This window comes from Mustela nigripes, chromosome 10 (genome assembly GCF_022355385.1).
Source record: "Mustela nigripes isolate SB6536 chromosome 10, MUSNIG.SB6536, whole genome shotgun sequence".
NCBI lineage: Eukaryota > Metazoa > Chordata > Mammalia > Carnivora > Mustelidae > Mustela > Mustela nigripes.
In genome coordinates this window covers 18,732,543-18,746,919 of record NC_081566.1, presented here as the reverse complement: position 1 = coordinate 18,746,919, position 14,377 = coordinate 18,732,543, and the positions used below count along the sequence as shown (strand labels likewise).

The following is a 14,377-nucleotide window of genomic DNA, read 5'->3' as shown; positions in this document are numbered from 1 at the left end:
AACGGCTCAGGTCATGATCCCAGCGTCCTGGGATCGAGTCCCACATCGGGCTCCTTGCTCGGCAGGGAGCCTGCTTCTCCCTCTGCCTCTGCCTGCCACTCTGTCTGCCTGTGCTTGCTCTCTGCCCCCCTCTCTCTCTGATAAATAAATAAAATCTTTAAAAAAAAAAAAAATAAAATAAAAGGGCATATTCTGCCCACTACTTTCAAGATCAAAAGATGTAGTTGACTTTCCTAACACAAAGAAACAGACACAGAGGTAGGCAAAATGAGGACTCAGAGAAGTATGTCACAAATGAAACAGGAGGAAACCACAGCAAGAGACATAAAACAGATATAAGTAGCATGTCTGATCGAGACTTTAAAGTAATGATCATAAAGATACTCAATGATTAAAAAATAAAAAGATACTCAATGAACTTGAGAAAAGAGTGGAGGACATCAGTGAGAACCCTTAAGAAAGACAGAAAACATAAAGAACCAATCAGAGATGAAGAACACAATAAATGAAATTAAAAATACACTTGATGGTGCTCGCTTTGGCAGCACACATACTAAAAATACACTTGATGGAATAGGCTGGAAGAAGCAGAGGAACAAATCAATGAACAAGAAGACAAGAGTAATGCAAAGTAATCAAGGAGAACAAATGAGCGAAAAAAATATTATGCAAAATGAGGAGAGACTCAGGGAACTCAGTGACTTCATCAAGCAGAAATAACATTCACATTACAGGGATCCCAGAGAGAAAAGGGGGCAGAAAATTTACTTGAAGAAATAACCAGTTTACTTTCCTAATCTGGGAAAGGCAACAGATATCTAGATCCAGAAGACGCAGAGATCCCCCCAACAAAATCAATCAAAGGAGTTCTACAACATACAGTAATTAAAATGGCAATAGTAGAGATACAGAAAAAACTCTGTATGTGGAACTTAAGAAACAAAATAAAGGAGCAAAGGATAAAAAGGGGAGGGGACACAACCAGAAAAACAGATTTTTTTTTTTTTTGAAGATTAATTTGAGACAGAGAGCGTGAGAGGCAGAAAGCACAAGAGGGGTAAAGTGGGGCAGAGGAAGACAGAGAAGCAAACTCCCTGCTGAACAGGGAGCCTGATGTGGGCTCAATCCCAGTATGCTTAGATCATGACGGAAGCTGAAGACAGACACTTAATTGACTGAACCACCCCGGGGCCCCAAGAACAGACTCTTAACTACAGAAAACCAACTCATGATTACCAGAGGAGAGGTAGGTGGTGGTGGGGGGAATGGGTGAAAAGAGGTGATGGGGTAAAGGAGTACACTTGTCCTGATGACCAGGACACAATGTTATGAAACTGCTGAATCGTACTTTATACCTGAAACATTGTTAAGTCTACTGGTATTAAAAAAGAAGTAAGAGGGTATTAAAAGTGTATGGTAGTATATAACCTTGGCTCTAAGGAAAATCTAATGATCTGAAAAATGTACTACTACATTAAGTGAAACAAACAGGTTATAAAATAGTATATGCAACATGTATTTTATCAATTAAAATTCACATTTAAATATCAAAGCAGGGACGCCTGGGTGGCTCAGTTGATTAAGCTGCCTCAGTTGGTTAAGCCGGTGCCTTTGGCTCAGGTCATGATCCCAGAGTCCTGGGATCAAGTCCCACATCCGGCTCCTTGCTCAGCGGGGAGCCTGCTTCCCTCTTTCTGCCTCTGCCTGCCACTCTGCCTGCTTGTACGCATGTGTACTCTCTAACAAATAAATAAATAAAATCTTTAAATAAATAAATATCAAAGCAAAAACAAAACTATTGGCAAGAACATAATTCATTCATGCTGCCTTTACAATTTGTATGTTCTGCAAAATTTCTGTAATTAGTATGTATTAAACACTGTAAAAACATTTAAGTCTAGAACTTATATACATAATATACCTAATTAATAAAACTTGAGCTGATAGATAAATCAACAGACAACTCAAATGAGATTCTCTCCCTCCCACTTACGTGCACACATTCTCTCTCTCTCTCCCAAAAAAAAAAAAAAAAAAAAAAAAATTCGGGTGAACATCATAAAGAAATATTCCATTTACTAAATAACAGAAGAAATGCATATCAAGTTAAACTATTATTTTTTTAGGCTACCAAGCATTCTGGTTCAAGATAGTGATGTAGGAAGATCCTGAACCTACTTCCTCATAGACACACTGAGTCTACAGCTACATATGCAAACAGTTTCTGAAATTAAAAAAAAATCTAATGGGCGCCTGGGTGGCTCAGAGGGTTAGGCCTCTGCCTTCAGCTCGGGTCATGATCTCAGGGTCCTGGGATCGAGTCCCACATCGGGCTCTCTGCTCAATGGGGAGCCTGCTTCCTCCTCTCTCTCTCTCTGCCTGCCTCTCTGCCTGCTTGTGATCTCTGTCAAATAAATAAATAAATTCTTAAAAAAAAAAAAAATCTAAAAGCTAGCTGAGTGATGACTACGTATCAGGCAAAGAAGGGGAAAAAAAACACATCAAAAAACACATCCTGGGGCGCCTGGGTGGCTCAGTGGGTTAAAGCCCTTGCCTTCGACTCAGGTCATGATCCCAGAGTCCTGGGATCGAGCCCCACGTCGGGCTCTCTGCTCAGCAGAGAGCCTGCTTCCTCCTCTCTCTCTCTGTCTGCCTCTCTGCCTACTTGTAATCTCTGTCAAATAAATAAATAAAATCTTTAAAAAAAAAAAAAAAAACCACATCCTACCCCACCAGGTAGGAAGCTGGAGCAATCTTGCCATAAACCCCACTTCAGATGTGGCAACCCACAGCCAGGTGGGAACTCAATCTGGAACTCCTCCCTGATGAGCAAAGAATTCAACCCTCAATATTTAATATATACACTTGAAGCAAGTGTCCAGAACACCTAATTTTAAAAACCAACAGAGTTTATACTCCGAGACCCACATGGCAGCAATCTGTAAAAAGCCTCTGAAAGTGCTTATGCGCTTGGAGTCCCTTGTCCCAAAGCCCAGCTCAGAAGCAGCCAACTAAACCCACACTTAAAGTGAAGGAGACACCAGTTTATATTAAAATCTTGGCCCAAGGCACAGGCATCTACTTTAAAAACACATCTAGAAGTCTGCTGGAACACTACCCAGGAATGGAGACCAGTGGGAACTATCTTTTCATGCTTCACAGCACCAGTAACTCCTAGAAAAGAAGGTTTACATGTGTGTGGTGCCCCAATTTGGGGGGCTGCTGCACAGGGGATGCCTCTTTATCACCTGGCTCTGGAGGCCAGGGAAGCTTGTGTTCCTGTCACACAGGACTGTAATAACCAGCATTACCCTTTAAACAGGAGTTCAGGGGCGCCTGGGTGGCTTGGCTGTTAAGCATCTGCCTTGGGGGCTCAGGTCCCGATCCCAGGGTCCTGGGATCGAGTCCTGCATCAGGCTCCCTGCTCCTTTGGAAGTCTGCTTCTCCCTGTCCCACTCCCCCTGCTTGTGTTCCCTCTCTCACAGTGTCTTGTCTCTCTCTCTCTCTGTCAAATAAATAAACAAAATCTTTAAAAAAAAAAAAAAAAAAAAGGAGCTCAAGAACCTGTCTGTGGCTCCAAATTTCATGACGGCTGCCAGGGGACACCTCTACTTTGCCTGGCTCAGGTGGCCAGTGTGCTTACACTCCTGGGTCCCACAAGACTATAACCAATGGAGAAAGCATTCTTTTTTTCTATTAATTTTTTTAGTACAGTCAACATATGATATTATATTAGTTTCTGGTGTATAACATAGTGATCTGACAAGTGTATATGTTATACCGTGTTTACTGAAGATAGCTCTTTAAACAGCTATCATACCATATCATACCCAGGAGCTGTCTTTCTGTGAAGGAGGCCTATTTGTAGCTCATTATCATGACTGTGGTCTGAGGAGTAGGCTTCTAATCAAATAGGCACCTAGGGGCTGACTGTTATCCTTTCCAGAGACCTCTGAGGGAACGTGCTATCTCCCTCTGTTCCAGAGTGCCAGTGTCTCCTGAATGAAAGCTTTACATGCATCTGCTTTTTGCAGCTAACATCCAGGGATGCCCTCAATCACCTGGCTCTGGGAGGGCCAGAGGGGCTTGCATTCTTGGGAATGCAAAGTCCCATGGGACTATGTCAACAGTTCTTGGCAGGTTACCAACACCAGGCACTGTACAGTGAGAAAGAGGCAGGCTTCAAGTTTGGCACACACTGCCTATGCAGCTGCTCTGAAGGAACATACACTATAGATGTCATCTTGGTAATCTTCCTCTGCCTTCTTCTAGCTTATTGGTGTATCCCAAAAAAAGGAAATTATACACTCATCTGGAGCCCAAATATTTGCAACTGCTGCCCAGGGAACACTTCTAGATTACCTGGCTCTGGTGGCCAGCAGGGCTTATGCTTTTGGCACCTCAGAACCATATATATAGTCATATACTTTTAAAAGCTACTGCCTGAGGGTCAGGCTTCTAGTCTGCCTGAATCTAGGTGCTGAGATCCTACTCTCTGGGACACTGAGTGATCTTATTAGCACATCCTTAACTACTAGGCGCTATTAAAAATACAACAGATCAGCTTGGACAAGCACAGACGTTTAAGAAACAGCAAAGAGGGGCGCCTGGGTGGCTCAATGAGTTAAAGTCTCTGCCTTCAGCTCAGGTCATGATCCCAGGTCCTGGGATCAAGCCCCGCATCAGGCTCCCTGTTCAGTAGGGAGCCTGCTTCCTCCTCTCTCTCTGCCTGCCTGTGATCTCTGTCTGTCAAATAAATAAATAAAATCTTAAAAAAAAAAAAAAAAAAAGAAACAGCAAAGAGCTGGGTTGGGGCTTAAACAAAAAGTTCATCTCCTACATGAGGCCACTCCTTCAAGAATTGGGAGAAGTAGAAACCAACATAAAAAAAATGAAACAAGAATATATTTCAAATGAAAGAAATAGATAAAACCTTGGTGAAATTGAACTATGTAATTTATCTGATAAAGACTTTAAAATTACGGTCATAAAGATGTTCACCAAACTGGGGAGAAGAATGTATGAACACAGAACTTCAACAAAGAGATGGAAAATATAAGAAAGTACCAATTAGAGAAGTCACAGAGAATGAAAAAAATATAGTAACAGGACTGAAAAAAAAAAATCACACTAGAGAGGTTAAATAGCAGACCAGATGGAAAAGAAAGGATCAGTTAAGTCAAAGCCAGGGGTGGAACTCAAAAAATGTTGATACCTTAAGGGACTTACAGAAAAATATCACTGTTTCCAAAAGATGGAAAGAGAGAGAGAGAAGGGACAGAAATTTTATTTGAAGAAAAAAATGACTGAAAACTTTCCTAACCTGGGAAAGAAAACAGACAACCAGATCCAGGAAGCCTGGATAGTTATAAAAACGAATGCAAAGAAACCCAAACCAAGACACATCATAATTAAAATGCCAAAAAGTAAAGAAAGGAGAGAAAATAAAAAGGAGCAAAAGAGAAATAATCTCATTACACACACGGGAATCCCCACCCATGAGCAGATTTTTCAGCGGAAACTGTGGACCAGAAGGGAGTAGCATGATATACTCAAAGTGCTGGAAAAAAATTTCCAAGCAAGAACATACGTTACCTGGCAAAGTCATCATTCAGAACCAAAGGAGAGAGAGATAGTTTCCCAGACAAGCAAATGCTATAATAATTCATTACCATTAAACCTGCCTTACAAGAAACATTATAAGGACTTCCTGGGCCACCTGGGTGGCTCAGTCAGTTAACTGTCTGCCTTCGGCTCAGGTCATGATCCCAGAGTCCTGGGACTGAGGATTAGCAGGGAGCCTGCTTCTCCCTTTCCCTTTGCAGCTTCCACTGCTTGTGCTCTCTCTCAAATAAAAGAGATCTTTTTAAAAGGACTTCTTTACCATAAACAAAGGGCACTTACTGATAACAAGAAGAAATATGAAAGAATAAACCTCAATGGAAAAGCTAATATATAATAAAAGTAATAGGTTAATTACTTATAAAACTAGCCTGAAGGTTATGAACAAAAATAGTAAAAATATATTTTTACTAATTTAATTTTTAAATTAATTTTAATTTAAAATTAATTTTTAAACTAAAAATTAATATTTAAAAATTACTATATTTGTTAAAAAACAAAAATAGTTAACTGATTTTAATAACTAAAGGATACACAAAATAAAAAAAGATGTAAACTATCACACCAAAGATACAGAACATCCTGGTGAGGGGTGTAAAAATGCTGTGCTTTAGAACTTAAGTTACTGACTTAAAACATTAACAATATTCACTGTTACATATAAGTATAATGGTGATCACAAAGCAAAAATCTGAAATACACATTAGAAAAAGGAGTATGAGCATACCACAAAGAAAATCCTCAAATCACAAAGAAAGGAAGAAAAGGAAGAGATAGAAACTAGAGAAATAGCTAGGGAACAATGAACAGAATGGCGTAAGCACACACTTATTAGTAACTAAATGTACATGGACTAAATTCTCCAATCAAACAACAGTGAATGATTGGATAAAAAAACATGAACCACCTATATGCTGCCTACAAGATACTTTATTTTTTGGTATGCAAAGAACTTTATTAACCTTATTTCAAACTTTATTCCCAGGCTTCTTCAGCTTAATTATCTACAAAGAGTGAGCTGTGTATAAGCAAAAACTGAAAAGAGCTGTAGTGCCCTAGGGGCTTGGCCTTAAAAATATTAAGAGGTCTAGATTTTATCAGATCCATGAACAAAATTTTAAGAAGCAGTCAAAATATAAATTAGCAGCTCCCAGTAACTTCTTTTAAGTTTTATCTTCAGAAGTTGACTCAGTTCAGTTTGCTTCATTCTTGGAAGCTTCATCAAAATTGAAATGAGAAAGTAAGAAATAGCAAAGGCTGTAATTCCAGTCTACTATGGCTTTTAGCCTAAGGGAAGACCATGTGAGACAGTTAAAACTCTAAAGAAAACCCAGTCTTTCTGGCCTTAACAATCAGAGAATGCAAGCTTGGGGAAACTATGGCTGTTAGAAAATGAGAAGGCAATCCTGGGAAAGAAAAAAGGAAGAATCTCAAATTCTGTGTATAAACTCTGCCCAAATCACTGGCTAACCCCTGAACAACACATGTACAAGACAAATTCCAAGCTCCCTAGCAAGGGATCAGAAAACTGAAATGAGATTTGGGCTCTTACCCAAAAGATAAGTGTCTGCCATAGGAGTCCAACCAAATTGCTTGACAGTACAAAATCAATCTTTTGAGAAATATAACATTATTTAGGGTCTCTAGAATATAATTATCACAATGCCAAAGATATAATCCAAAACATACAGAGAAGAAGGTAAACAAATCTCAAGAGAAAAAACAATCAAAAGAACCCAACCTGAGATGACCCAGATGTCAGATTTAGTCAAGAATTTTAACACAGCTATTATAACTATGCTCAATGACGTAAAATTCATTCGTATTATGAACACATGCTTATAATGAATGAAACAGTAAGAAATGCCACCAGAGAAATAAAATCTCTTGAAAAACAAACAAACAACAACCACCATCTGTTAATTCTGGAAACAAAAAAGACAATATATGAAATAAAAAATTAACTGGATGGACTGACAAGAGCAAAAGGGAGTTGAGAGAGAATAACCCATGAACTTGAAGATAAGCAACAGAAGTCATTCACTCTGAAGAACAGAAAGAAAAATAAAGAGCCGCAGAGACTTTTGGGATAATACACAAAAGTTTACCGTATGAGTCCCAAAAGTCAGAGAAGAGAACAAAGAAAGCAAAAATATTTGAAAATATAACAGCCAAAGATTCCCCAAGTTTGGTAAAAGACATAGATTTACTATGAATCTCAGCAAATTCCAAGCAGGGTAAGTACAAAGAAAACCACACCTAGTCACATCATAGTCAAACTGCTGGAAACCAAAGAAAAACATAAATGCAGCTAAAGAAAATAACACGTTACATATAGAGGGAAATGATTTGGTCATAATTAACTTCTCATCAGGTAACAATGGAAGAAAACAAGTGCTAAAAGAAAAGGGGACTGGCAAACTAGAATTCTACATCTAGTGAAAATATGTGGGACAGAAGGTAAAAAAAAATTTTCACATAAAACAAAAATAAGAATTTGTCCTGAGTAAACCTACACATTAAGAAAGAGGGAAGAGGCTAAAAGATACAGAACAGGTCATAACAGATGAAGTAAAATGCCAGTGTTCCAAGTATTTGAAAGATATTTTCAACATTCTTTTCATAGCTATAAAGAATCTCCAAGATCACCTTGTCCAATCCCTTTATTTTGCATATGGGCCAACCAACTGCAATTATCTAGTGGTACAATATACTAGAGAGTAAGTCTCCTAACTTCTGGGTCAAAGCAATGGAAGAAATGGAAGAAAATAAAACATTTATATCAACCTTTATAAATAAGTCAGAATACAAACACGATGAAAATAAATTGTTAAAACCAAAACAGATATTATTCCTAAAGGTTTTACAAACACTCAATCTTTCATTTAAGTTACCTTAGGTATTTACTTAAATCATAATGTGAATCTTTTTATATTGTTAAGAATTCATCTTTGTGAAAACTCAAATTTTCACTTTTTAATTAAATGAGAAATAAAGTTAAACTCTAAAAAAAAGAGTACTAGAAAGGAGTCTGCTGCATACTTATACAATATCATTGAAGTAATCATGGTATCAAAAACACAAGAATGATATGCCATTGTAGAAAATAGAATGTTCTTTCTGCTGTAATAAGGAATTATCAATGGGAGTAAACACCGTGTCTTCAAGTTTTCCTCATTTTCATATTGTTTAAAATGTTATCTTTAGGGCGCCTGGGTGGCTCAGTGGGTTAAAGCCTCATGATCCCAGGGTCCCAGAATCAAGCCCCACATAGAGCCCCATATGGGGCTCTCTGCTCAGCGGGGAGCCTGCTTCCTCCTCTCTGTCTGCCTTTCTGCCTACTTGTGATCTCTGTTAAATAAATAAATAAATCTTTTTTTAAAAAAAAGTTTTCTTTGGAAGTACACAGAACATGACATTCATTCAGTTTATGAATGAATGAAATATACAAAACCACAAGACACAGAGATTAAAGGAATTTCCCAAGCCCACAAGTCAGGTACATAATCAGACTAAAATCAAAATCTTCAGGAACTCAACCCAGGGACTTGGCTTGCCTAAGTACTTACCCCAACAGCTGGGACTTCTTCACTCTTTACTTCATTTATCCGAACCAAATAGTTAACAAAATCTCTGGCAGCATTGCTTTGTGCATCTTTTTTATTGGTGGAATTGCCCATGCCAATGTAATTATAACCTTCCACTCGAACCTTTAACAGTCCAAAAAAAAAAAAAAGAAAAAAAAAAGTATTAGAGGAAATTGACCTGGGTTAATTCTGAGACTTAAAAAATATGTAATTCAATAGGCCATTAAGAGATAAACAGTTAAATGTTCAACAGTTAAATGTTGAAGATATACTCCACAAAAACACTAAAAATAACACAACTAAGATAATTTATAAGTTGACTTGTGAAAAAGCTTGAATTGTGCTGTCCATTGATAAACTAATCTGAAAACAACATTAATTTATGTGCTTCAAATATTCTCTTCTTCTATAACAGAATGTTCCACATTAAAATCTGATTTTATAAGACCCAAGAACAAGCTTTCCATTTGCATTTATTTTAAGCAATTTGACTTTAATCAATAAAGAATTGCTCCACTTTCTACAGAAAATAGTAAAACTGAAACAGCTGATCCAACTTTTCTTATCTGCACTATTGGTACTGTGGAAGCTGAGGAAGATACACGTTCTAACCAGAATTATTTACCTATCAGATAGTTTTAAAAGTAATGCTCACTTGGAAGTGATTTATAATGAAACAAAAGAGCAGGCAAGCAACAATAAAGAACATAAAACACAGTTTCCTAACAGAAAACAGTTTTAACACCAAAATAAGTGCCAAAAAAAAAAAAAAAATCACATATATGTAAACTGCATTCTGTAGTACCTCACACATGAATTTTTGCCTGTTTTTGTTCCCCACTGCTCTAATTTCATAGGATGGGGTCATCTTCCTTTTGCCACACCAGGCATACAGAAAATTTTTAACATCACCCATGATTCAAGTGTCTTCTTCCAACCTAAGAAAACAAAAGTTAAATCGCATTATTTATAAAAGCAAACAATGCAAGTGACCAATACCTGGAATTAACTGAAAATCTAGGTTAAACACACGCTATTCTACAATGCTGCTATTAAAACTGCTTATGACAAAATTTTAATGACATAATTGACATAATGACATAATCCTATGACATTATACAAAAAAGTAGGACACAAAACTACACGATTTGAACTACATAAAAGTATATATGCATAAATCAAGACTAAAAAAGAAATAACCCTCAAAATGGTGATCTCTGGGTGACTACAAGTGATTCTGACTTTTTTTTTTTTTTTTTGGAGAAAGGTAGAGAATCTTAAGCTCAGCCTGAAGCCTGACTGAGGGCTAGAAAGGCTCACGACCTTGAGATCACTACCTGTGTCCACATCAAAAGTTGGATGCTTAACTAAGACACCCAAGTACCCCTGACCTTTTCTTAAAACATTTTTTGTGAGGTGCCCAGATGGCTCAGTCAGTTGAGTGGCTGATTCTGGATTTCAGCTGGGGTCATGATCTCAGGGTCCTGGGACTGAGCCCAGTGTCAGGCTCTGCCTCAGGGCTAGGAGGGGAGTCAGTTTGAGGACTCTTTCCCTCTCCCCTTCCCCCCAACCCATGCGCACTCATGCGCTCTCAAAATGAGTAAATCTTAAAAAAATAAAAATCTATGTAATGTCCGACCTTTTAAAAGAGGCACTTTATGTGTTAACTCACTTAATCCTCAAATAATGGGAGATGAAATTATATGGTAAATACCATTACTGTCTCTCTACAGAGCAAGAAACAAGGGCAGAGAAAAGTTTAATTTTCCCTAACCTTATCCCACTGTGGAGGCATAAATTCAAACTACTATACTGAGAAACAGTCATCAATCACTTTGTGTGTAAATCAGAGTTTATTCTCATTCTGAGACATCTCCTAGTAGACTATCCTCAAAGTCGTACACTATATATTACTGCACTAAGTCCAAATACAGTAAGTATTCAGTACTAGGAACACCAACCTGTTAAGTACCAAATCTCTCGTTTAGGTCCTGCTATTCATTTAAATTTGAGGATATTAAGTTTTCTTGGTGTGTACCATACCATACTTGTTGGCCCTCTCCCTCTAATCTAGTTTATAAATATACCAAAAGATATGGAGCCTATGAGTCTAAAATCCGAATCTAAATTAAAAGCAAGATATCTGAAGGGTACCTGGGTGGCTCAGTCAGTTAAGCCTCTGATTTTTTATTTCGGATAGGGTCATGATCTCCCGGTTGTGGGATCAAGCCCAGTGTGAGGCTCCATGCTCAATGGGGAGTATGCTGGAGATTCTCTTTCACTGTCCCTCTCCTCCTCCCCACAGCACACACATGAACTCTCTCTCTCTCAAAAATAAATAAGTAAATTTTATTTAAAAAAAAAAAAAAAAAAGGCAAGATCCAGAAAAAATATGCAAAAAATTGGTCTTCTTTGAGAAGAAACCCTATTACTAGCATTAAACCTTTGTCTTCTGTTCAGTGCATTTTGTTAGCACTTAAATCTAACATCATAAAACCGGACCCCAGCCTAACCCTGCGGAAATCCTTTTAACTGAAAAGCTGAGGAAAGCTCCTATCGATCTGCAGACTCCACCCCTTAATAGTTAAAAAAAAACAAGACCTCAAGACGAATGAGCACCATGAAATATGAAGGGACTACACGATCAAATTCCTTCCTTCCTAGGCAGTCTCATCTAACTCCATTATATTCAGTGTCCAAATAAATACTGCAAACTTAAATCTTTTCTCTTTAAGCTCCAAAATCAAATTCATTCAACCACAGCACTCATGAGCAAATGCTAACCTGACACCTCCGTAAAAATTTAAGTTTCCTCCCCAAACCTGTTCCTTCTTCCCTCAGACCAAGTGTTTCCCTCTCCCGAAATGGCACCGCCATCCACCAAGCTACTCCTGCCACAACTTGGGAGTCGTACACTCCCTCCAGATCCTCCACAGCTATCCCCTTGGGAGAACCCTCAGCATGCCCCAGGAGGTAACCTTAGAGGATCCTCTATTTTCCTTAACCCTTACAATACTTATACAGATAAGACTATTTTTTTTTTAGCATTTTTAAGTTAACTTTATTGTGGTTATTATTTTATTAACATTTAATGTATTATTTGCCCTAGGGGTACAGGTCTTGAAAAGACTATTATTATTCTCCCCCTTTCCGGATGAATAAACGGAGACAAAGAATACCTTGCCCCAGAGACGACAGAGAGCTCTTAACTGGGAGACCCAGAATTCCAAGCCAGGTAGTCTGACTCCGGACCTACACGCAATTCTGCCTCCCGAACAGGTTTCCAATCCATTCGCTTCTCTCCATCCCGGCCACCACTACCGCACCCTGGACGGCTGCAATAACGTTCTGGATCTCTAGGTCTAGATCCCCGTCTCCACTCTGACCGCCCGAAACTCCATTTTCGTCACTGCTCTCACCATACTCCGCTAAGATGGCCTTCTTTGTTCCTTCCCAGTCTCCGTTCTCAAGCGCTAATCCCTCCTTGCCTCTGCCATTCTGCTTCCCCCCCTCCCCGCATCTTCCGAGCTGACGCATTCTCGACCTCAGGGCCCACGTATCAGCTACACAGTCGACCTCCTCGGAAACGCTTTCCCTTGCGACCATGGCGAAACTAGCTTTCTCCCCTGACGAGCTTCATTTCCTCAATCCTTTTACTGAGCCTGCGGACGTTTGTTTCCCCGTCCCCTCCCGCCACCACCACCGAAACCTGCGCGCGGGAGGGGAAAGGCTGCGCCCCTACGTGGTCACGGCCCCACCACCGAGCCCGCAGGACGGCGCCTGGCCTTTGTGGCCGGAATGAATGGATGAAGGGCCCGAGGTGTGTGTGGCGTCACCGCGGGCTCCCCACCCGGCCATGCACCCCCTTTCACTCGGCGGCAACAGCGCCTCGGCCGCGCGCAGGCCGGAGGAGGAAGTGGGGTCTGGCTGCTTCGAACAAGAGAACTGGCCATTGCTGGGGGCGGGTTGGGGGGGGGGACGGGTCTACACCGCGGCTCGGGCAGCGCAGGCGTGGCGCGGCGAGCAGCACGCAGCCCGCAATCCGGGAACCCGGCGGCCGCCTCGCCCCTTCCCCCACCCGCCACCGTCGCCCGCGCTTCGCAACAAAGCCCGGCTGCGGGAGCGCGGAGCCCCACGCCCCTCAACGGGTAGCAAAGACGTCTCTCCCCTACCGGCGTCCGCTTCCTGGCGTCCGAGAACACAGCCCTCTCAGGACCGCCGGTGGCCGCGGCCTTCGTCAGAAACACCCGGCAAACACACCGCAGCTCGCGTGGAGGCGGCGGAGAAATGGCTCCGACGGCGGCGCCAGGGGGGTGGGGTCGGTGCGCGTACGCATGCGCACGAAGCGAGTTTAGGGCGGAGGGCGCCCGGAGGGAGGGGCGGGGCCGCAGCCACCTTGTCCCCGCGGCGCATGCGGTCGCCAGGGAGATCTGCAGCGCTGGGCCTGCTGCGCTCCAGGCTGGATTCTTCCCTTGTTCCTTGCTTTTGAACGTTTTTGAGCCGTGGGGACCGCAAGCATTTGACGTACCAAAAAATTTCTTAGCTTCTATCACGGGGACCTCCCGCTGATGACAGATAAAGGGTAGAAGACGGAGCCGGAAATCTTAGGTGCTGTGAAGAGTACTTGGCACAGAATTGGTGTTCAATAGGTCTTGTTATTGTAGAGATTCAGATAGTCTAATGCCGACATCTTCTAAAAGAAAGCGCAGTGAAGGCAGGAAACCTGCCTGGCTAGCTGAGGCCACTCACTGCAGTGTGTGGCGCCTCTTAACAGCTCGGTAAAAACCAGCTGGATGAGTGGATAAAACGTGCAAGCTTGTGTTTGTGTTTGTGGATAAGCTTTGTCTCCAGAACCTTCGGAATAATTTGTATCTTTAGCTATAGTAGTACTCATTGTTACATTTTTGAACTGTAGTGCTTCCCATAAAGGCAACAATACAAAATACTTCCAGTTGGGGTTGTTTTCAGAGATTCAATTGTCTGGGCCCATCATACTTTATCCATCCTGATTTTTCACTTTTTATTGCCTTTTTTTTTCTTTTTTTTTTTCTCAATTCGAGCTCATAGGGATCGACCCCTTTAAAACTCTGTTGCTCCTGTAGTCCAAATAACAGTTTGGCATTTACTCTTATTTTCCTCATGTGTTTGCAGTCTTCGATTAAGAGTAA

General features: G+C 40.7%; 1 protein-coding gene across 1 annotated transcript in view; it reads right to left on the bottom strand.

Annotated features, from left to right (window-relative positions):
- The window catches only part of DHX9 (DExH-box helicase 9), a 52,502-nt gene extending 38,972 nt beyond the window's left edge, over window positions 1–13,530 (bottom strand). The window contains exons 1-3 of the mRNA XM_059412737.1: window positions 13,382–13,530; window positions 10,015–10,147; window positions 9,192–9,332 (exon numbers count right to left, since the gene is read on the bottom strand). Of these exons, the coding sequence (XP_059268720.1) occupies window positions 9,192–9,332; window positions 10,015–10,125 (252 nt within the window). The 5' untranslated portion in view covers window positions 10,126–10,147; window positions 13,382–13,530. The remainder of the gene's footprint in view (window positions 1–9,191; window positions 9,333–10,014; window positions 10,148–13,381) is intronic.
- Window positions 13,531–14,377: the final 847 nt, after the last annotated feature.